Raw genomic sequence first — 23,913 nt, 5'->3', positions numbered from 1 at the left:
GGTGGCTCAGATGGTTAAGTGTCTGCCTTCGGCTCGGGTTATGATGTCCAGGTCCTGGGACTGAGCCCCGAACTGGGCTCCCAGCTCAGCAAGGAATCTGCTTCTCCCTCTGCCTTTCCCCTGCTTGTGCTCTGTCTCTCTCTCTCTTAAATGAATAAATAAAATCTTAAAAAAAAAAAAAAAAAAAAAGAACCTGCACTATAAAAACGTCCACAGACTCAGGAAACCAACTTCTGGGAATCTATATTAAAAACTAAGTCTTAAATACCATAAGAGCTACGTATTCACTAAGACATTAACTGCAATGTTATTTGTAATAAAAACTTGAAAAACAACCTCAATGTCAGATAGGTACTACCATTAAAAATAGTATTTATGACAAGGGACCATGTGTGAAGTATCTTATCCTCCAATATTAAGTGAAAATGGAGGACACAAAATGACCGTGGGGGGTAGAATTACAAGATGATTTTTTATCTTTTTCTCTACTTAAAATTTGGTACTGAATTATTTCGTTTCTTATGTAAAAAAAAAATTTTTTTTTTAAAGGATCAAACCATTTAATTGAGGGGCTTCAGGGAAAGGTCGAAGGGGAGGAGGACGGGGAGATCTGACATCCTCGGCCCAGCCAGAACCTTTCTAGCACCTTATGTAATTTTTAAAGAATGCATGGCACTAGCTGAGAAGAAAGCCAGCCTCCACCCTACCCGCAAGTCAGAACGGGTGAGGCAGGGGGTACCAGGCAGGACAAAGGGCCCCAAGGTTTCTGCTGGTGCTGGACCATACCTGCAATGTGATTTTATTTTTCACGAGCAGTCCAATTTTGATATCCATGAGATTGAGGTCATTCTCTAGCTGTTGGTTAGAACGGATGAGGGTAATGACCTCTTCCCGCATCTTCATAAGATCAAGCTCCTCCTGAAAATCTTGGTCACTTTGGTCAAGCAGGTGGACAAATTTTCTGACCACAATCATCGGAGGATCCTCAGCGTTGACTGACAGAAAGAAAGCATGTGTCAGGCATGTAATGGAATTACCAGAAGAAGTTCTAAGTCTTGGGGAAATGTTGGCATTGTCTTGAAAAAATAACTCTATACACACATAAAGTATTTGTTTATTTTCGAGATGTGCAAAGACAACCAGCAAGTGCAGCCTTCTCAGTCGTGTTACTGCTATGTTATGACACAGGTTAAGATGGCAAGCAACAAGACATTGAGCCACGGGTTAGAAAAGGGACTTACATCACACGCAGCACCCTAGCCCCCAAGCCTTGCCTTCAGGACCAGAAAAGAGATCCGTGGAGAGTACCCAGAACCTGGTGGCTCTCAACCACTGCCTCAACTCTTGTCTGCCGAGCACAGTTACTCACTGAGAGTCTTGTAGTCATCACGAGCTTTGTTTGCCCGAATAAAAGCCTGGATTTTGATAATGTCATTTATCTAAGGAACAAAGAAGAAGAAATTCCTTTGTTCATTTGTTCACCAAAAATAAAGCAAAACTAATTCTACTGGTCCTTATAGCCAAGGGTACTTACGTGGTCTCGGAAATACTGCAGGCGATCTCTATAGCGCTTTCTAGCCTGGTGCATCCTTGCCAGAGACTGAATCTGTGGAGAAGGGATCCTGGAAATTAGAACAGTCCTTCTTCTCAACACAGAGCACACTCAAGTCCCGTGCTGAGAAACGCTGTCGGACTACCATACCTTTACAACTTCATCTTTGTGGGCGCGCAGGTAAGCTAAGCGATCTTGATACGCCTTCTTCTGCTTGTATCCCCTCCATTGGGACTGAAACCATCAAACGTTACAGTTGACATATTATTTCCCAAGGATCAGAGGAAGTTAAATAAAAAAATCTCATCTTCACCCATTACTGAAGAGCAATTCACGATGAAGCTTTCCAAAGGACCACGCCCAGCGGTGACAGGGGAATGAGGATGAGGGCTGTCCCTCCACCAGGAAAGCACAGGGCTACCTCCCACTTCCCCAATGTCAGCACAGCACTTCACGCCTTTCAAGGGCACCCCCACAGGTTCTCTTATTGGCTCCTTACAACAAATCAGGTATGGAAGGTAAGTATTAGTATCCCCATTTACAAATGAGGAAGCAAACTTAGAGGGGCTCACCACCACCTGGTAGAGGTAGGGCCTCGATTCCTAAATCGGAATCCTTCCTGTGACACCATGCTATCTGTCACCGTAGTCAAACCACAGTTGTTTCCCTCAAGATTCAAATCTGACACAAAAGAACAGTGTTAGAAGACAACGCGGTACCCAAGAAGAACTGCCTCTGTCTGACAACTCACCACGAAAACTATCCAGCACACTCTGGTTATTCTGATTACAACAGTAATAAGAAGGAAGCACTTGTCAAAAAAGGGAGAGACCAAGAAGCCAGAGGGCAAACACCACTCTCATTTGATCATACGAGCTGTCTGCTTATTGCCCCTGCTCCGGAGGCCCCCCTGCTGTCTGAGATACCTGAATGCAGGTGATGGCAGGGATTTGTTTCTTCAGGAAGTTCATCCTGGATCGGAACTCCTGTCGAACCAAGTATCCGCGGCAGCAAGCCTGCAGCTTGGTGATCAAGCCTTCGTTGGCTAGCCAAAGCTGTTCTCGGTTGTACGCAGCCGTCACCCCAGAGATGGAGCTCTGCAAAAGCATTCGGCCACATTGGAGGACATACACAGGGGGAAGGGACACTTGAACCTCTCTCATCCACAGCGCACACACCAACCCTCATGGCTTCCTAAGTCTGCCCCACATCTCTAACGAAGCAGAGGGAATGAAGACTTCAGGTCTATTTCTTAGGACCAAGTTGTTCTCACATCAAAAAAAAAAAAAAGAAAAAAAAAGTTACAAATCCACACACGATGTCCTTTACACACTCACCTACCCAACACTGAGTGCCAGGAATGGTGCTTGCTGACAAGAGGACAGAATGGCAGGTACAACACAGGGCTGGGTACCGAGTCCCAGAAGCCCCTAGAATGCCACAGTGGAGGAAGGACACTGCAGGGGAATGGCCGGGCTGCAAAGGGCCTTGAAAAGTAGCCCAGAGTACGTGGACTGGGGCTATAGGCCCCAGAGAAAGCAGCACACTTTCCAACAGAGGAACAGAGCCAGGAGACTTATTTTTGGAGAAGCAAGACTGTTATCAGAGTAGCTGGCAGGTTGGCGTGAGTGGGTGAATAGGAATGTTGTCACTGTAATCCAAGTGAGGGGTGACCTGGGCCTGAGTGGGCACAGCAGCAGCGAGAACAGTGCAAACATCTGGTTACTCCCCTAACATCCACGTTTCCCTTTTCCTTGGTATCAGAGCCTTGATATTGTTTTCTGGCCAACAACATGTGCAGTTAAAAGACTACACGGGCTGGGGATAGAAGCAGCTTGTGCGGTGTCCGCAGAAGTCATTTGGGAAGACCTTTGGGAAAGCTTCTTAAGTGAGACGGATAGCTGGCACACTTTCTCTGCTCTCCCTTCCTTCCTCCTACTTCCTGCCTGAACTGGTAACTGGATGGCTGCTGCTCCAAGCGGGCATTCTGGACGACAAGGTGACCTTGAGAGTGGAAACCACGTGCTAAGAATGGCAGAGCAGAAAGACAGACGGATCCTGGGAACAGATGGCATTGTGGAGCCACCACACCTTTGGTGGACTGCCTGACTCCAGAATTATTTTATGTGAGAAAAAAATACACCTTTATTTACTGTCACAGGCTGTTTTTCTATGAGACCGTGTTTGAGGTGTCTGCTGGACTTCTAGACTGCACATGGAAAGGCAGAGCTGGTGGTTAGGAGAAGGCCTGAAGTCTGGAGGGAGAAGATCTGGGGTTCATAAGCACAAAGGAGAGAGCTAGGGCCACAGACCTGAAGGAGGCCGCAGAGGAAGAAGCAGCAGAAGAGAAGGAGGCCAGCAGCATCCTGATGGGATTCAGGCAGAGGGAGAGAAGGCCTGCAGCGAGGGAGATGGAAGTGGGAAAACCAGAATAGAATCGCACTAAAGATGCCAAGAGTCGCAAGTTTAAGGAAGAGAACACAGTGAGAGGTCAAATATGAGGAGATCTCCTAAGTGACCCTGGCAATTAAAAGGCTATTGGTAAGTTCTAAAGCAAGAGTTTTACTGAAGTGAAAGCTGGACAGGAAACCATACTGCTGTGAGCTAAGAGGTGAGTGGTAATAGGGAATGAATTAGTGAGGGGCCAGACTAACTTTTAAGGCATTCAGCAAGAAGAAACAGATGACAAATTTGTAGGCAAGGCCAAATCAGGAACACTCCACAGGCTTTAAAAATATTTGTCTTTTTTTTCCTACAATGAAGGCAACATGACTATGTATGCAGCCCACTACTGAGAAGTATACCCATGGGCCAACGGCACAGCATCACAGGGGAGCCTGTCAGAAATGCAGATTCTCAGGCCTCTCACACCCACGGAATCTGTCTCCACTTTACCAAGATCCCCGGGGGACTTCCACACACTTATGCATACACGCACACACACGCATGCACGTGCCCACACACAATTCAAAAAAGCACAGATCCAGGTTACATATGAGAATAACTGGAACTATGAGAGGAGAAGGAGTACAAGGTGGGTGAGGAACAGGGAGAATGAAATCAGAGACAAGACGAATGATAAGGTTTGGAGAAGAAAATGATTAAGGATTCAGTGAAGATCCAACTTCACTGAAGTACAGGAAGTGGAAAGTGGGAGAATCCAATTTGATGGCCATTTTTTTTTTTTAAGGGAGGTTAGTTCCTGCACCAAAGTGAAGAAACATCCCTCCCGTTTAAAATTCTAGTTCGGTCCATATGCAAAATACTACGTAGGGGGCGCCTGGGTGGCACAGCGGTTAAGCGTCTGCCTTCGGCTCAGGGCGTGATCCCGGCGTTATGGGATCGAGCCCCACGTCAGGCTCCTCCGCTATGAGCCTGCTTCTTCCTCTCCCACTCCCCCTGCTTGTGTTCCCTCTCTCGCTGGCTTTCTCTATCTCTGTCGAATAAATACATAAAATCTTAAAAAAAAAATACTACGTAGGAGTGTCTCTGTGGAAGTTAATGAGCTAATCAAAGGGGTGTCTGACTCAAAGTTAAAAATCACTCTGCTAGAAGAGGTGGCCTGGCTTCCTTAATGAGGCATGTTAGGCCCTGGAAACTCACCTGAGCCTCTCCTCATTGCCAGTTAACAGGCCCAGGACCACTCGTCTCCCTGTAACTGGCCCATGTTCCCCCAGTCCTCTGGGCCTTTCCCCACACAGTCCCTTCCTCTTTTCCGTGCCTGCTGAAATACTGTATGTGCCGTCTTTCTCCAGAACAAAATTAGCTGCTTCCTCAACATTCCTTCCACGTCACTGTTTTTCGGGCATCTGTTTCTGTCTGCCTCACACTGCAGGACTCATCCCCGTGCTGCTTTCACCACCACAGTGGGAACAACGGGAAGGCAGAGACTCTCACACATCTTTACACCCCACTCAACACTCACAGAGTTCAAGGGCTTTCGTTAAATTTCCTCATGGTGAAATCATTAGCGGAGAAGATGAAACACCGGGAAAGTAAGAGGAGAACTTTAAGCCCAAGACAGAAACTCATCCCTCTGCCAGGTGTTCTGAATAAAGAGACCATCTCACTTTTCACACACACGGGCACTGCGGTTCTTCCCAGGAGCTGGGAAATGCTGTACTGTCCCCTCTCTCTAGGAACCTCTGTGCCTCTTAGTCCGCAGAGCACCTGGCTCTTGATCTTGAGGTCGTGAGTTTGAGCCCCACAGTGGAGGTAGAGATTACTTAAAAAAATAAATGAAAATAAAAATAACATTTCTAACTACGACCTATAGGAGCTCACTGAACATCTCCCCTTGATACCTTTTCCTCTCTTTTAACGTTCATTAGACAACTCCAGTTTAATGAGCGTGAGCTCAGCACCAAGTAATGTTAAAAGGGCTCAAGAGCCCATCCAGGACAAGATACGCGGCTACTACGCACAAGCCCTGTGAACTCAGCAGCTGACTTTAAAAACCAGAAGTGGGCATGAGACAAGTATAGATGTAACTGAAATTCAAATCCAAGTTGGTTAAATTCTGAATTACTATGAAGTTCTTGTGGGGGGGACTTCAAATGAAGTTGGAGGGGGAAAGGAAAGGGTATTTTAAGAAGATTCATTGAGGTAGGGAGCCTGGCTGGTTCAGTGGGAAGAGCCTCTCGATCTCGAGGTCGTGAGTTCCAGCCCCACATGGGGTGTAGAGATTACTTAAATAAACTTAAAAAAAAAATCATCGAGGCGGTGATACCTGAGATGGGTAGAAGTTTGACAGATGTAGATCGCAGGGAAGGGACACCTTGTGACAGCGGGGACTTGTGTTGTCCACGACCGCACCCCCATTGCTTAGACGAGAGCCTGCTACACTCAAGGAGGTGTGAGTAGCTACTGAATGAATGCATGAACTCCAGTAAGAACGAACAGCATAAGCAAACACACAGAGGATGGGGGAAAAGCACTTTAAAAGCAGCTATAAAAAAATGCTAAGCATATTTGAAAATGCAGGTTATATTCCAAAACAGCATGGTCTGTAGTTTGTGGAACAGTAAGAAAAGACTGGAAAGGCAAATCAGAGAGATTAACAGTCACTGCATTTAACAAGGAGTTACAGCAACTTTTCATTTTTCTTTTTTCCTGATCATCCAAGTTTTCTTTAATGAGCACACAACTGACCTGACTTCATTCTACAGTTCAGATGCTTTATTAATTTAGGCCCTCAGTCATTCCCCCAACCACTACGGAAAAAACTAGTCCACATAGTTTGTTCTATAGCCTTAACTTTAGTCTCGGGCTTCTAACCACGGGTCCTGTCCTCCTCACTAATATTCGCTCTAGAACACGTTCTCTTGGCTTCTTGGCTTTGTGAGGAAATGTGACCCACCTGGATCTCCTCCCGAGAGAGCTGCATTGAATTCTGCACAAAGTCCGAGGGTTCCTCCCATCCTCCTTCCTGGGTCTCCAGGTTGTGGTAGTAATAGTATCCACCTTTCACCCAGTGCTTCACCCACTTGCTGTTATTATCTCCTGACAGAAAATGAAGGAAAGATAAAAGAAACCCAGAGCCACACTTCCCATACTCATCTATCTAACACTGCAGGACTATTCTGGCCAGGGTCTAAATAGAACCATTACAAAAACCTGTTCCTTGCATCCGTAAGAGCAGGGGGCATCCTAAGTCCCTCTAAAATCATGGCTTTGTCGTGTCTCATTTAGCTCACTCATTTTACGTTATAAAAGTAAATATGAAGTCCAATTGTGGAACTGACCTTGATTAACTTTGTTCCTTCCAAAGCCAGCATCTAAGATCTTGTGTGTCAGGAAACTATTCTGATAAAAGATTTGCAACCATTCAGCCTCTCCAGTTAATAAAAAAAAAAGGCCATGCAATGGGATGAAAATTCTTATCTTTATTCCCCTCTTTCTGCAGATAAACTACTTTTAACTATCTGTAAACTTAGGCAATCAGAACTTATGACGCCCTAAGAAAGATAAATCGTCAAATATTTGGATCCTTCCTGCCTTTTCAGAAAATTGACCTTTTTAACACAGCTGCCAGGAGGGGGGGTGTGAGAATATATATATATATATTAGTAGGGGAATTATCTCCTTAGGGGCTTTAAAATAAGCCTACATACTGTGCTTCTACACTAAAGTATGCTTCCCTATAGCTGACCCCTCATAGATTCACGCTTTTCCTTTCAGGGCACATATTTATGTCCCTGTAACTCACCTGCTGCCAGTTTCTTCTTCTTGGCCTCAGCAAGGTCACTCTGGTAAGTCTCACCACATTCGGGGATGACTCCATACAAGCCAACATCGGGGGAACGAAGGGCACTCAGTGTCTTGCCAACATCACCACTCTCCACTGCCTCATTAATGGCATAGATTCCTAGGGCAACTATCCCGGAAGAGAATTGTCACCAGAACAGTTCAGAAAGTGTCTAAAGCCACACACTACCTCACCAACTGTTCGCCTGCTGGCAACTGCCCCCTGCCCACACCCCATCTCTCCACCGAGCTGAATACTGAAGTAGGGAGCCCGGTGCCGCCCCCGCCTGCCATAGAAACAGAAGTGAGCCTCCGATACATACACCGCTGTGCTTCCTGGGTGTCTTTGTTGGACTGCCAGACTCCACCTTGAATCTCATCCAACCATAACACAGCTGACTCGTCCTGGGTTTCCTATGCACCACGAAAAAGCAAAACAATGTCAGAGTTATGGAATTAGGGTACAAGAGATCAAGGGGGCTTCTGAGACTCAATCAGATGCAGATGAGGAAGTTTCAAACACACAAGACACATCAAATAGTCAAGTGGAAGCAGCCGGGCATCAAAAGCCTGGTAAAAGAGTACAAGAGACATGCCTCAGATGCAGGTGACGGGTACACGAAGATGCAGGCGAGTGGTTCAAGAGGTCAAGAGCAGCTAGAAGTGGCAGAAGGACCAAACTGGGAAGGGGCCTAGGGAATTTGTTACGCCATGAATATGAACATGCTATACTTTTTAGAAAGCCCCTTTGCCAACAAAACTGAGATTCTCTATGACTACTGTTTTTAAGAGCATCAGACTTTATCACAGGTAAAGCCAGGAGCCATTACAGGCGATCTAAACATATCCCCAGTTTATAGTCTAAAACCTGAATGTTGCATCAGTTGTTGGAAACTTAAAAACACACTTTCACACAGAAACATAAAAAACGGTCATTAGTTTCCTCAGCATGGCCAACAAAAGCCTCACAGGTCCATAGTGCAGTCTGAGCTGAATATTAGGGACACAAATGAAATAGTAGTGTTAGCTTATTTCCTTCTTTCTAAGCACATCTTGGACTTTTTTTTTTTTTTTTTTTTTTTTTTAGAGAGAGAGCACACGAGCCAGGGGGGAAGGGGCAGGGGAAGAAGGAGGAAGAGACAGAATCTTAAGCAGCCTCCCCACTTAGTGCTGGGCTCAACATGGGGGTTGGTACCACGACCCTAAGATCACAACCTGAGCTGAAATCAGATGCTTAACTGACTGAACCACTAAGGTGCCCCCCATTTTTTTTTTCAAGTCGCTTATTGGCAATCGTTTGCTCTGAAAGGCATTTTAAATAGAACTGGCTTGACAGAAATATCCTTCTGTAGTATGTTCCAATTTCCAAGAATCTGGCTACCACTCTCTGATTTGGGCAAGTGGCTTCGCGAGTAGCTCCGGGGACTCATTGCTGTGAGGGTGCAGGCAGCACAGTCGATACTCTGCCACCTACCTAGTCTCAGCAGGAGGGTCACAAATGGAAACCTCTGATACCAACTTAGATTTCAGGGGTCACGTACTGAGGTTATAGAAGTTTCAACTGTCTCCAACAGGGTCCTCTGTTTGCTCATCTTTCTGAAAGTCTGTATAGGAAGCACCAGCTCAGGAGACTAGGATGGCAGTCTTCTCCACAAGAGGTGAGGCACCTCGGGTTCTGAAGTGGCCAGGCTGAGAGAGTCATGTCTGAGACGATCCTGGCACATCCAACAAAATTAACTGTCTCTCAGGCCTGAGCTAACAGTACCTGGGGTAAAGGGCAGATCAAAAATCCATCATCTGCCAGGGCGCCAAGCGGACAACTGGGGGCAGGAATTGCAACTGTGATGCCAGATGAAGCAGGGTCTGGGCTTCGAGGCAAAGTGCCCTGTTCACTGCCCTCCTCCTGCCCTCAGGAGGCCCAACAGCCAAAGTCGCCAAAGCTCAAAGAAGGCTTCACTTTCCTCCCACATTACTGTGGAGGGAGACACAGTGTGTTTCACTCAGCAGAGCCAAGAGGTCCCCCATTCCTGCAATTTATAAAGCACATTGGTGACAGGATAAGGGCAAAGGCAGGCCAGTGACACTGAAAACAGTGATTTACTTCTTTCAAATGCAGAGTTTTACAAAGAAAGATCATTTAAGCAAATTATGGTAAGTGCTAGGCTTAGAATCCTAAGAGGCACTCTCCCAATTTTAAGAAACTGGCAGTCAGGAAAGGAAAGGAGTACACAGACAAACAGAATGCAAGAACAAATTACAGAAGTTTGTACATTCCGTCCACTAGTCACTTTCCATTACTGAAAACAGAAAATGGCTCCACACAATCCCCCTAAAATCACACCAATACATACTAGAAACGCTAAGCAATAGTTTCAATGTGACACAAGAGGATGAGTTCGCTTCAGGTTTGTGACAATGTAAACGGAGAAGTCCTATGCTTGAGGGCTGGAGGTGCAGTCTCCAACAGGGGTAGCCTGAAAATCCTCTCACGTAAAAACAGAAGTATTTCCACAGAACCAGGCTCTTATGGTTGCTTTTAAGTTAATCACACATCAGACGCCCCTGAGCAGAATGTGCTGCACGCAGAGCTGGGAGGTTTGGCCCAACATTCCCTCCATTCAGAGGAAGGCACAGCTTATCAAGAATTCTGACCATTCGGAGTTGTGCCTTCTCTGCCCCAGGCAGACTAAAGCAGAAAATTAATGCATATCCATGCATGCTCACCTAAGAAACGGGTAAGAGAGCTACACTATGGAAGGCAAGACAAAGAGAACAGATGGGTGTCTCAGGTGTGTCAGGGGAAAATGACAGCAATGTGAGGAAGGAGAGACAACATACATCACCTCATCCCAGTCTAAGGAAAGAACAGGTTCTCTCAGCTCCAATCAGATCATATAAGATGATAAGAGCCCCAGACTCTCCTGCACGCTCTAAAGAGATCACCCAAGATTAATACAGATCACTGAGCACAGAGTTAAAACTCTGGGCTAGATGTTGTGCAGATTATAGAGATAAAAAAGATTTAATGTGAAAATGCTACATAAAATACGCTGAAATACTGCCCCCTAACAACGCTAACGTTTAGCACACTGGCTCCATTTCAGAAGAGGTAAAGAGATAGAAACCAGAAATAAGAATCAAAAACGTGGGCAACGACTGTAGGTAAAAGAGGACAAAAGCCACAAAATACAGAAATAGGAAAGGGACAAGGGGAAGAGAATGGCTATCGTATACGCGCACACGTGTGCTTTACACACACTCACACATCCCAACGACAGGGACAGCTGCACTGGTGCATACCAGCTGAGCTTTAGCTACATGCATGTATGTACGTCTGTGCACACACATACTATAGGGTGGGGGGAGCAGAACAGAGATTTACAAGTCATTCATATCTGTAATTATAAAATGGGTTCCTTGAGAATCCCTGATACCCATGTCTTGGCATTTGGATATTACTACCCAATGACTAGTAATCCACACTTTTAGCAAATATTCCAAAAACACTAAATTTAAATGAAGAGAGAAGTGACCACCAGTGAAAATAGTAGAGTAAGGACATCTGAAAATCCTCTCCTACGTAAAAGAAACAAAACCCTGTCAAAAAACATCAACTTCTTCAAAACTACAAAAATTGACCAAGGCTTGCAGCAATCAGAGAGAGTTTATTCAAGAAAAAACGCTGAACTGGTACAATTCAACAACTGTGAGCTTTGTGGCACTTTAAAATGTCTTCACTCCCGTCTGTTCCCCCGTCCCCCCCCCCACACACACACCCTCCTTCAGAGCCCCATCTGAATTCCCAGAGAACTGTCATGAGTCAACCTGTTAGGTCCCTAGAAAGGAACAACAAGGCTATCTTCATTTGAACTGACCTAGAGCTTGCCCAGCACAAACAGCCTTTTCTCCAGGGGCATTTATTAAAAACAGTAGGAGGCACTTATTTAGTATCACAGATGTCTAGAGCAGTGGATAAAAATTTAGGCAAACAGTAGGCAACCAAAAAGCTTAAAAAGAAAAGTTTGAGAATGAGACATCCAGAGAACGTTGAAAGTCTCTGACATGTTCCTGAGATGGGAATCCAGAAGGCCATAATGCATGTGCGTAGGTAAGGCTGTAAGAGCTCACCTCTGGCTGACCCTGAGGTTCTGTGCAAGCATGAAGCAAGGGCTAAGGCAGAACTGCAAACTGCCTGGCTGAGTGTTGAAGGTGTGCCCCAACATGCACACTGGCCCTCAGCAAAGGCTGGGCGCTTTATTGGTTCCAGGCATTTAAAAATACTCTGCCTAGGGGTACCTGGGTGGCTCAGTCAAAGGTCTGACTCCTGGTTTCTGCTCAGGTCATGATCTTGGGAGGTCACGGGATGGAGCCCCGTGTTGGGCTCCACACTCAGCCTAGAGTCTACTTGTCCCTCTCTCTGCCCCCGGCTCACTCTCTCTCTCCCAAATAAATAAATAAATAAAATCTTAATACTCTGCTTGATCATTATGAGCTGACCTCTAGCTAATCAACCAGAGACTTCAGTGGCCACACATGACTTAAGAGAATTGAAAGTCACTGAACAAACAACAGTAACAAAGATAACAGTAAACCCTGAGGAAGGGGCAGACTCTGATTTCCAAGTTGCCCCATTATTAAAATGTCCAGTTTTCAACAAAAAATTACAAGACATTCAAAGAAACAAGAAAGCATGATTTGACCAAGTACAACATCCACTCATGATAAAAACCCTCAACAAAGCAGATTTAGAGGGAACATACCTCAACATAATAAAGGCCCTACATAAAGAACCCACAGCTAGTCATGCTCAATGGTGAAAAACTGAGAAATTTCCCCTAAGGTCAGGAACAAGATAAAGGATGTCCATTCTCACCATGGTTATTCAACATGGTACTGGAAGCCCTAACCACAGCAATCGGACAATAAAAAGTATCCAAATTGGTAAGGAAGAAGTGAAACTTTCACCATTTGTAGATGACATGATATTATATACAGAAAACCTTAAAGACTCCACCAAAACACTATTAGAACTGATAAATGAATTCAGTTACATTGTAGGATACAAGATCAACATACAGAAATTCATTGCATTTCTATATGTTAATAATGAAGCAGCAGAAAGAGAAACTAAGAAAATAATCACATTTACAATTGCACCAAAAATAATAAAATACTTGGGAATAAACTTAACCAAGGAGGTGAAAGACCTGCACTCTGAAAACTAAAAAAACAGTAATGAAAGAAACTGAAGATGACACAAACAAATCGAAAGACAGTCCATGCTCATGGATTAGGAGAAATACTGTTAAAATATCCATACGACCCAAAGTAACCTACAGATTTAATGAAATCCCCAACAAAATACTGAAAGAATTTTCACAGAACTAATACAATCCTAAAATCTTTATGGAACCACAAAAGACCCCAAGTGGCCAAAGCAATCTTGAAAAAGAAAAACAAAATTGAAGGTATCACAATCCCAGATTTCAAGTTCTATTACAAAGCTGTTGTAATCAAAACAGCATGGCAGTGGCACAAAAACAGACACATAGATCAATGGAACAGAATATACAGCCCAGAAATAAGCCCACAATTACATGGTCAATTAATCTTCAACAAAGAAGGCAAGAATATGCAATGGGAAAAAGTCTCTTCAACAAATGATTTTGGGAAAATTGGTCAGCTACACACAGAAGGATGAAACTAGACCACTTAACTTACACCATGCACAAAAATAAACTCAAAATGCATTAAGGACCTAATTGTGAGACCTGAAACCATAAACTGTCCGTAGCAACATTTTTCTAGATGTCTCCTGAGGCAAGGGAAACAAACGTAAAAATAAACTATTGGGACTACATCAAAATAAAAGCTTCTGCACAGCAAAGGGAACAATCAACACTAAAAGACATCCTACTGAATGGGAGAAAATACTTGCCTATGACATTTCCAATAAGGGGTTAGTATCCAAAATACATAAAGAACTTGTACAGCTCAACACCCAAAAAACAAATAATCTAATTAAAGATGGGCAGAAGATAAGAAGAGACATTTCTTCAAAGACATACACATGGCTAACAGACACATGAATGTCAGTGTCACTAATCATCAGCAAAATGCAAATCAAAACCACAATGAGATATCAACTCACACCTGTCAGAATGGTTAAAATCAAAAACACAAGAAACAGCAGCATTGGCAAGGATGTGGAGAAAAAGGAACCCTCATGCACTGCTGGAAACGCAAACTGGTACAGCCACTGTGGAGAACAGTATGGAGGTTCCTCAAAAAAACTAAAAACAGCTCTCTCCTTTTCTCCACCATCATGGTATGTGCAGCTGACTGTTCCTCACCATGTCTTCTCATAAGACTTTCAGGATCAAGCAACTCCCGGCCAAGAAACAAAAGCAGAACCATTCTATTTCCCAATGGATAAGGATGAAAACTGGTAATAAAATCAGGTACAACTCCAAGGAGGCACTGAAGAACCAAACTGGGTTTATAAGGGTCACACAAGAGATGGCACACATATTTATTTTGAAGGTCACATGCTTGTATCCTATCACCCTGTGAATATCACTACTACCTGAACAATAGACATGTTTTGTTGGGGAAAAGATTCTTCTGTTACTATGCTTCAGCAATAATCGGTTGGTTCAGTAATAAATATGTGAGACCTTTCATTTGAGAAAAAAGAATTAAAAATAGAACTACCACAGGCACCTGGGTGGCTCAGTCGGTTGAGCATCTGCCTTAGGGCTCAGGTCAGCATCCCAGGGTCCTGGGATCGAGCCCCAGGTCGGGCTCCCTGCTCAGCAGGGAGGCTGCTTCTCCCTCTGCCTCTTCCCCTGCTTGTGCTCTCTGTCTCTCATAAAATGAATGAATGAATGAATGAATGAATGAATGAATGAATGAATGAATACCAACCGGAACTAACATATGATCCAGTAATTCCACTACTGGGTATTTACCCGAAGAGTATAAAAACACTAATTTGAAAAGACACATGCAACCTTATGTTTATTGCAGCATTATTTACAATAGCCAAATTATGGAAGCAGCCCAAGTGCCCATCAACAGATGAATGGATAACGAAGATATGGTGTATGTGTGTCACACACACACAGACACACACACACACACACACAACTGGAATACTACTCAGCCATAAAAAAGAATGAAATCTTGCCATTTGCGACAACATGGATGGAGCTAGAAAGTATAATGCTAAGTAAAATAAGCCAGTCAGAGACAAATATCATATGATTTCCCTCACATATGGAACTTAAGAAACAAAGCAAAGGAGCAAAAGGAAAAAGAGAAATAAACCAAAAAACTGGACTCTTAATTATAGAGAACAAACTGATGGTTACCAGAAGGGAGGTGAGTGGGAGAAATAGGTGATGGGGATTAAATATCATTTATCATGATAAGAACTGAGTAATGTACATAATTACTGAATCACCATCTTGTATACCTGAAACTAATGTAACACTGTATGTTAATTATACTGGAATTAAAATTTTAAAAAGAAAAAAAATTCTATGAAACAACTACCAAAGTAGAAAAACAAAACAAAATAGGAAAGCATGATTCAAATAGGAAAAAAAGGAAACAAAGACTTAAGTCAGCTGTTTTAAATATGTTCAAAGAATTAAAGAAAACCATGTCTAAAGAACTTAAAGGAAAGTATAAGAACAATGTCTCACCAGAGAATATCAATAAAGAGACAAATTATTTTTTAAAAAAGAACCAAATGAAATTCTGGAGTTGAAAAGTACAATAACTGAAATGAAAAATTCACTAGAGGGACTCAGCAGATTTCAGCCTGCAAAAGAAAGAATCAGCAAACTTGAAGATAGGTCGATTTAAATTAGACAGTCTGAGGAACAGTAAGAAAAAAGAATGAGGAAAAACGAACCGAGCCTTAATGTGGAGACCATTAATAATACCAATATATGCATACTGGAAATCCCAGAAGGCAATGAGAAAGGGAAGGAAGGATAAAGAACACTTGAAGAAAATCTGAATAGACCTATAACAAATACAGACATGAACTTAGTAATCAAAACACATTCTACGAAAACAAAACAAAACCCCAAAACACAAGACCGTATGACTTAGCTGGTGAATTCTACCAAATGTTTAAAGAAGAATCAACACCAGTCCTTTAGAAACTCTTCTAAAACCTAGAAGAGGAAGTAATGCTTCCCAGTTCATTCTATGAGGCCAGTATTACCCTGATACCAAAACCAGACACAAAGATATCATAAGAAAACTACAGACTAAATTTAAATTAAGATCTTTTGCTTGCTAAATTTAGAACTCAGATGATTATTTTTAAAACCACTCCCAAAATGGCTCAGAGGAACTGCTAAGCTGAAGCCTAAAAAAAGCCAATTCTACCAAATATGCAGTCTACGCAGAGCCGGGCCTGGCAGTATTAAGCAAATTTTCCTCTAACCCGCCCTCCCCCTTTCTCCTACTTTGATGAACTCTGAAAGTTATTCCCCCGCAAAAGGAAATGCTTCAAACTCTAGTCACATCCTCTAAAACTTTAACTGCCATGACCCAAACAAAAGGAGCAGTCAGGCTTACAGCATGCGTGAGAGCAGGTGCAAGTTATATCCTCCAACGACTTTTCTTTTTTAGGGAACTAGACCTAGCTTATTCTCCCAAAGCCCACTCCTCTGTTAGTCAGATACAAGGCTCCTTCTGGACTTACATGGTAGCAAAAATAAACGCCACCACCACTGGCCTTCCCAAAACCACTGCAGCCAGGCCCCAAGTTAGAGATTCTGAATCAGCAAGAACAGAGTTAAAGCTTAGGAATCTGTATTTTTAAAACGACTTTTCAAGTGTTTTAACAATCAGCCAAGTTTGGGAGGCTCTGATCCAAATGACCCAAAATTAACATCAAAGACAGAGCCTCATTTACAACTTCCCTCCAGCCGACTGCTTCTCACCAAGTAAACGAAATCAGCTGATCCCTTTTCCTCAGTTTCCTGACTACACAACAGGACTTGTGTTTCAGATCACTGACATTCGGCACAATCATGTGCCTCTTAAATGAAACCTAGTAGTTGCTGTATTTGTATGATTAGGACATGGTAATGCCAACTACTCTCTTGACAATGGAATCAAAGGGGACCTATCAACATTTAGTATTACCCATAACTCCTCTATCCCAACCCGAACTTACAGAGCCTGCACAGGTGTGAGTACAAAAGCTCCAATAACACAAAGCCCTGGTCTGTTTTCTAACTTTGGCTTCCCAGACAGAAGGTGACTCTCTAAATTAAGAATTTCTTTTAGAGGGGCACCTGGCTGGCCCTGTCAGTAGAGCAACTCTTGATCTCAGGGCTGTGAGTTCAAGCCCCACATTGGGTGTAGAGATTACTTAAAAATAAAATAAAATTAAAAAAAAAAAAAAAAGAATTTCTTTTATTTCTTCTGCTTGCTACCAGAACCTCATTGGAGGGATCCTCTTAAGTCAGAAAAGAAAGGTGTTGTCCTTCCAACCACAAATTGTTATTAGTCAGGAAGAACCTAAAAGGAGATCGATCACAATTAGAAGAACAGAAGTAATTATGCCTTAATCATGCAACTACTATCTGAGGGCCTACGACATACAAGGCAACTTCCTACTCAGCAACGTGAGAAAAAGAGGTATAAATGTTGTCCGTTTCCTCAACAAACTAGCTGAGTGGTAAGACAAACTTCTTAAAAGATATGTCTGTGTTACAATCACCTACAAAAATCTCCATGTTCATAGCAGCATTGCTCCTAACAGCCATGGACAGAAACAACCAAGGTCCATCAACTGATGAATGGATAAAATGTGCTACAGCCACACAATGGAACGGAATCTGACAGTAAAAAGAAATGATGTACTACGAACACACGCTACAACTTGGATAAACTGAGATCCATGAAAGAAGCCAGTCACAAGGAGGCCACGTGTTGCATGATTCCATGTACGTGAAATGTCCAGAATAGGCAAATCCACAGACAGAAGCAGACTGCTGGTTGCCCTGAGCTGGAGAGATTGAGGGAAAATGAGAAGTGACTAACTACTGAGAGCCAGTTTCCTTTTGGGGTGATAAAAATGTTCTAAAATTGACTGCAGTGATTGTCACACAATTCTGTCAAGACTAAACACCACTGAATTGTACACTTTGAAATGGTGAGATCTATGCCATGTGAATTACAGCTCAATAAAGTTCTTATAAAAACATGGCATTATCTACTAAAGCTTAACACATGTGCATTCCCTATGGCCCATAAATTCTACTTCTAAATGTACACCTAATAAAAATCAAGAGACGTGTACTAAAATATTCAAAGAAGCACTATTTGCAATAGCTAGAAAGTGGGAAACAATCCAAAATTTCCAATGACAGAATCTATAACCAGAGTGGAATAGTACACGACAGTAAAAATGGATGAACTACTGCTTCTTGCAAAGACACAAATGAATTTCACTAACATTATATTGGGTAGAAGAAGCCAGATACAAGAGTACATAACATATGTACTTATATACCGTTCAAATACAATTCAAAAACAGACCAAAAATCAACCGTGGTGTTAAAAATCAGGACGGTGGTTACCAGCAGGTGGGGTAGCGGGGGATGGAGGAGGGCAGAATGGGATTCAGCAGACAGTTCTGTGAAGCTTTTCATAATCTGAGTACCAATTACACAGGTACGCTCATTCTTGAAAACTCATACAACTGTATACTTACATAACTTACACATTTTTTGGATCTTATACTTCAACACAGAATTTACTTAAAGAGACACAAAAGGGGGGCGCCTGGGTGGCTCAGCTGGTTGAGCGTCTGACTCTTGATTTCGGATCAGGTCATGATCTCAGGGTCGTGAGATCGAGCCCCGTGTTGGGCTCCTTGCTGGGCATGGAGCCTGCGTAAGATTCTCTCTCCCTCTGTCCCTCTCCACCCCTTCCCTCTCTTAAAAAAAAAAAAAAGAGAGAGAGTGAGAGAGAGAGGAGATGTGTCTACAACATCAACAGAGAATCACACACACAAAATCCAAATGTATACTGTCACATCCCATGTCCCTCTAGTGCTGTGAATCTAACGGTGTCCAGGAAACATCCCTACCTCCAGAAGGGATGAAGTTCTCTGAACAGAAAGGAACAATTTCACTGCCACTCACCTGGGCTTTCTCTCTCTTTGCTCTGATCAGTGTGTCTTGGTAATGCTGGGCCACCTCTGCAAGGACTCCCTCAAGCTTGGCTGCAGGAATCTGCAGGGCCTGCAGAGTCTTTTGGGCATCACCTTCATCCAGGGCTTCATTAATTAAACCAATGGCTAAAATCCCTAAATATGACAGGACAAAGGTTGTTTTTTTAATTAAGAAATTATATAAACAAATCAACTTTTAAACATGCTAAGTAATCATAAATCCACCCAAGCGTTATCAAGATTCAAATTACAATTTGCCACCTATAATATTAAGTAGCATTTAAATTTTTAAAAATTTTAGGTTTGTTTCATTTAAAATAAACTCCCTGGTATCCATATTTCCATTGAAACAAGTCTTTATTTTTTTTTTAAAGATTTTATTTATTTGACAGAGATAGAGACAGCCACCGAGAGAGGGAACACAAGCAAGGGGAGTGGGAGAGGAAGAAGCAGGCTCCTAGAGGAAGAGCCTGATGTGGGGCTTGATCCCATTACGCCGGGATCCCATAACGTCCTGAGCCAAAGGCAGACGCTTAACCGCTGTGCCACCCAGGCACCCCTGAAACAAGTCTTTATTTTTAATTGCTCTAACGTGAAAGAGAATTTTGATGAAACTGGCTTTAACAGTATAGCTTTCAAGTACATTCCAATGTGTGATTAAAACCATTTCCGACTCACAAAATGTTAGAGTTCAAGGGATCGTAAAAAGTCACCTGATTCGACATCTTTAAGAAAAGACTAGGCTCAGAGATTTCTTCCTCGAAATCCCACCGTGAACAAGTGGATGGCAGATCGAACCCCAGGGCTCCCCACCCTAAGGCGAGGCTCTTCTCACCAAATCAATGGAATATTTCTCACAGGAAATACAAATTAAAACTAGAAACGTTCACTCCTCAGGTATCTCAGGCAGCTGTGCTTCTTTTGTAACGATTCTGTGGTATAATAAAAACCTGGCTGACCTTTCACCCCAGTTCCTGGGAAGGAGCCACTAACCTCCGTTAGAATTCCCTAAATGATTGGATTATCTGTGTTATTCAGACCAGCTTCTAGGACCACATCTGAGTTTATGCTAACTAGGTGGGCCCCTGGAAAGTCTCAGGATGGGGGCTGGTCATGCTAGAAAGGTCATGCTGGAAAGACCAAGCCTGTGATCAAAATACTAGGGCTTTGAGCCCCGAGATACTGTGATATCAGTACAGCCTACCTATCTCCAGGAAGGGGAGGTGAACTGGGAACAGAGTTTAATTACATGGCCAATAATCAATCCTTCCCAAACAATCATCCTTGAAAAACTCCAGCTACCCAAAGTTCAGGAGAACTTCCCTGGTTCTGACACACATCCTGGGGACAATTCCCGAAGACACACAAGCTTGGCATTTGGGATCACCCTATAGGTCTCCTCTTTTGGCCAGTCCTGACTTGTATCCTTTCTAATAAAACTATAATCATAAATATAGCACTTCCTTGAGTTCTGTAAGTCACTGTAGCAAATTATTGAATCTGAGGGGGGTGTTGAGGGGAGCTCTGAGTTTACAGCCAGTTGTTCAGAAGTGTAGTGACCTGGGAACTCCTTAGAGCTTGTGAATGGTGTCTGAAAGGAGAGGAGTCTTATGGAAGACTGAGCCCTACGCCCATGCAAGATGACCTAACTCCAGGTGGTTAGTGTCAGAACTACTTGTTATAAAACATTTAAAAGTAATAGTTCAAGTCACCTCCTGAAAATTTCAGTTCTTATTACATACATACCCAATTGTAGCAGTTGTCTGATGTTTTGAAAACAATATCCAACCTTAGTTTTTTGTGATACACACACACACACACACACACACACAATTTCCAAAAATCTTTCTGGGAGTAGTGTTTAGAACCAGTTTGTGGAATCACACCACCTTCAATGGTTTCATTATTTGAGGGGATGGTTACGTAGATTACTCACTCTCATGTTCCTCCTGCACCACCAGATTCACTTGGTCCACACAAGCTTGGATGTCATTCCACGTAATAAATGCACTATTTTCTGCATGTGCCTGAGTCTTCAGTTTCATCAGCTCATCAAGATACCTGCCCCGTTGCCCCAACAAAAAAGACGATGAAGTGCAATATACGAAAAGGGACCTTCAGGATTGTCAGGATGACAGGAATGAGAAGACTGGAGACAAAGTATCCAAGGGACAAAGACAGCTAAGGTACTCCAACAGCTTCACACACTCTGGAGAACAGCTCTGAGATGAAGAGCTACCCTCAACAAAATGTGAAAATGTAAAGATATCACTTACTCTTTTTAAGGTTTTTTTTTTTTTTAAGTAATCTTTTAAGGTTTTTTTTTTTTTTTTTTAAGTAATCTCTACACAATGTGGGGCTCAAACTCACAACCCCAAACTCAAGAGTCACACACTCCACTGACTGAGCCAGCCAGGTACCCCAGAATATCACTTATTTGTAACAGCCTGTTACATGTTCTAAATTCCAGGTATCATCAGCTAAGCATCCGAGGCAGTATCTTAAGCAATTCCTCTAAAGGCAAGAAAACAAGGCAATACACCAGCTAACAAAGGCAGAAGGAATGATAAATCAAGATAGCATCCTTAGGGGCGCCGGGCTGGCTCAGTTAGCAGAGCATGTGACTCTTGATCTCGGGGTTGTTAGTTCAAGCTGCATGTTGGCACTTAAAAAAAAAAAAAAAAAAGATATCATCATTAAGTAACTCTTTCTGATAAAGTATTGATTTAGACAAGGATTATCAACTGGGGTTAAAAATATTACGTGATGGTTAATGGGGAACTGGACATTTTGATGATGCAAAAAGAGATTATACGAAGGGAAATACATAAACATACGTAAGAGGGATAAGCTGTCTCCCCGAGTCAAGGATCAGTCTTAGTATCTCTAATGATGACACAAGTAGATTTTATATGCCTCTGGTTATGAGAAAATATGAAATACACAAACCAAAAACGCTGACTTGATCTTGACAAGCCTTTAGACCTAATTTCCGATTTACAGGAATAAGCCAAATATCAGGAAGCAACCAGACCAGAAGGTGGAACGTTTTATGGGACAACTGGTCCCATCTCTTTAACAAGTCAGTGTCATGAATAAAGGAACAATACTAGATTGAAAGATACTAAGGGATACAACAGTCAGAGGGAAAACACAGTCCTGCCCTGGATCCTGGTTTGAAGAAACCAGGTGAAAAGGACAGTTTTGGAACAAGTGAAGAAGTATGAAAATGGACTAGGTTTAGCAGATATTAAAGAAAAATTATTGATTTCCTCAGGGTATAAGACAGTACTATTTTGGCTATATGATAAACATCCTCATTGTTTCAGATAAGCATACTTACATCTTTAGGAGTGGAATGTCATGATATATGTAATTGACGATAAATTATCCAGCATAACAAAGAATAAAATGAATCAAAATAGAAAAAAGAAGAAAAGGATCACACTGAAGTCACAATGCCTGACAACAGGAGAGCTGACACCCCACAGACAAAGTAACAGCTGTCTGATGGATCCCATTTACCGCTCTGGGCACCCACCTCTGACAGTTTTCTTCTTCAATATTGGTAAGGCCTGTCACGGAACTGCTCAGCTGTTTCCACACTGTGTTCATGTCCCCTGACTCCAGCGCCCTGTTGATTAGGGCCACCGATGACAACATCTCCACTGCGACAGAGAGCTCAGGATGGGTGAGGTTATGCTGCACGGAGAGGGGGAGGGGGAAAGGTGAGGACAAACATTCTTGGATACCAAGAGAGGTCAAAAGTTCAATTAAGCCATAAGAAGTCTGAGTTTCTGGACTAAAAAAAAAAAAAGCTCTGCCAACCACACTGAGAAGTGGGTATGAAGTTCACTTCCACTCCACCTTGCTCCCCAGCAGGACAGGCTGGGCTGACTTACTTCAGGACTCTGCTGCTGCAGGGTGGCCAGCTCTTTCTGATAAAGATCAGCAGCAAAGGGATACACCTGGGGCAGCTGGGCCTCAGGATTCATGAGCTCCAGAACGGTCTTCTCAGCAACACCCTTCTGGATGGCAGCGTTGATTGCTGCCACGGCTGCCAATCCTGTGCAGAAAACAGGCCAGAAAAGCAGCTGGCTTGGGAAGCCCCGAGGGGAAGGAGAATCAGTTTTCACAAAAGAAAGTTATATCCTGCAGATAAACTATTGGCCATGACGTCGGAAGTGGAACTTTCATCTTTAAAAAACAGCCTCCCCCTTTGTATGAAGGTGAACTGTAGGCTATGCCAACTATATCCCAATAAAGCTGTTTTCCACTCCAATTCATCCTGTGACTCTTGCTAAAACATCTCTTCCGTCCCGTGCAGCCCGGCAAATCAGGTACCAGCTTCTTAAGCTGCCATTCAAAGGTTTCCACAACCTTTCTAAGCCTTTATCTTACACAGCTCGGCCCCAAATATCTACAGAAATTTTATGCTAACCACTGTGGCTTCAATACATCTTCACCATCTGTATCTCTGCCCACACTTCCTTCTCCTCTCTGCCCACATTAGGAACATCCTTCTCTCTCTTCCACCATCCAGATCTTACCAATCCAGCCCCTAAGTCTCGCCTCCTCCAACGATCAAGTGCCTCCTAGCCAAAGTAAGCCCACACGTACTCCAGTTCTACTCTGAAACTGGAGGAGCCCTACTGCCAAAGGCACCTGGTACTCGATTATGGCTAGCAGGCTTGGGGTGGGGGTGAGAGTGACGGGATCTGACCTCAGACACCCCAGTGACCTAAGAGCTACTCAGGATCTCAGGGAGAGGACTCTTACTTCTTTGATACTGTTGGGCAGCACCGTTTGCAGCATCCACGCCAGACTGGAGCTCCTCCTTCTGCAGGGGATCAGCCTGACCACCCTGAGAAACGCACAGAACATTTCTGTAAAGATTCTCATGCCT

At 43.2% G+C, this 23,913-nt stretch overlaps 1 protein-coding gene and 1 pseudogene across 1 annotated transcript in view; one reads left to right on the top strand and one right to left on the bottom strand.

Moving 5' to 3' along the window:
- The window catches only part of IQGAP1 (IQ motif containing GTPase activating protein 1), a 99,823-nt gene that overhangs the window by 21,745 nt on the left and 54,165 nt on the right, over nt 1-23,913 (bottom strand). Inside the window, exons 11-23 of the mRNA XM_045813176.2 lie at nt 23,787-23,871; nt 22,910-23,073; nt 22,549-22,709; nt 20,944-21,068; nt 18,979-19,142; nt 8,122-8,212; nt 7,761-7,928; nt 6,912-7,054; nt 2,479-2,649; nt 1,703-1,786; nt 1,535-1,606; nt 1,370-1,439; nt 787-995 (exon numbers count right to left, since the gene is read on the bottom strand). Coding sequence (XP_045669132.1) covers nt 787-995; nt 1,370-1,439; nt 1,535-1,606; nt 1,703-1,786; nt 2,479-2,649; nt 6,912-7,054; nt 7,761-7,928; nt 8,122-8,212; nt 18,979-19,142; nt 20,944-21,068; nt 22,549-22,709; nt 22,910-23,073; nt 23,787-23,871 — 1,707 coding nt within the window. The remainder of the gene's footprint in view (nt 1-786; nt 996-1,369; nt 1,440-1,534; nt 1,607-1,702; nt 1,787-2,478; nt 2,650-6,911; nt 7,055-7,760; nt 7,929-8,121; nt 8,213-18,978; nt 19,143-20,943; nt 21,069-22,548; nt 22,710-22,909; nt 23,074-23,786; nt 23,872-23,913) is intronic.
- Nucleotides 14,153-14,303, top strand: LOC148107545 (putative ribosomal protein eL39-like 5 pseudogene; annotated as a pseudogene).

The sequence above is a fragment of the Ursus americanus genome, chromosome 28 (assembly GCF_024610735.1).
Source record: "Ursus americanus isolate L20-20 chromosome 28, mUrsAme1.1.p, whole genome shotgun sequence".
In the NCBI taxonomy this organism is placed as follows: domain Eukaryota; kingdom Metazoa; phylum Chordata; class Mammalia; order Carnivora; family Ursidae; genus Ursus; species Ursus americanus.
The sequence above is the reverse complement of the archived record's forward strand: the minus strand, read 5'-3'. Positions and strand labels throughout refer to the sequence as shown.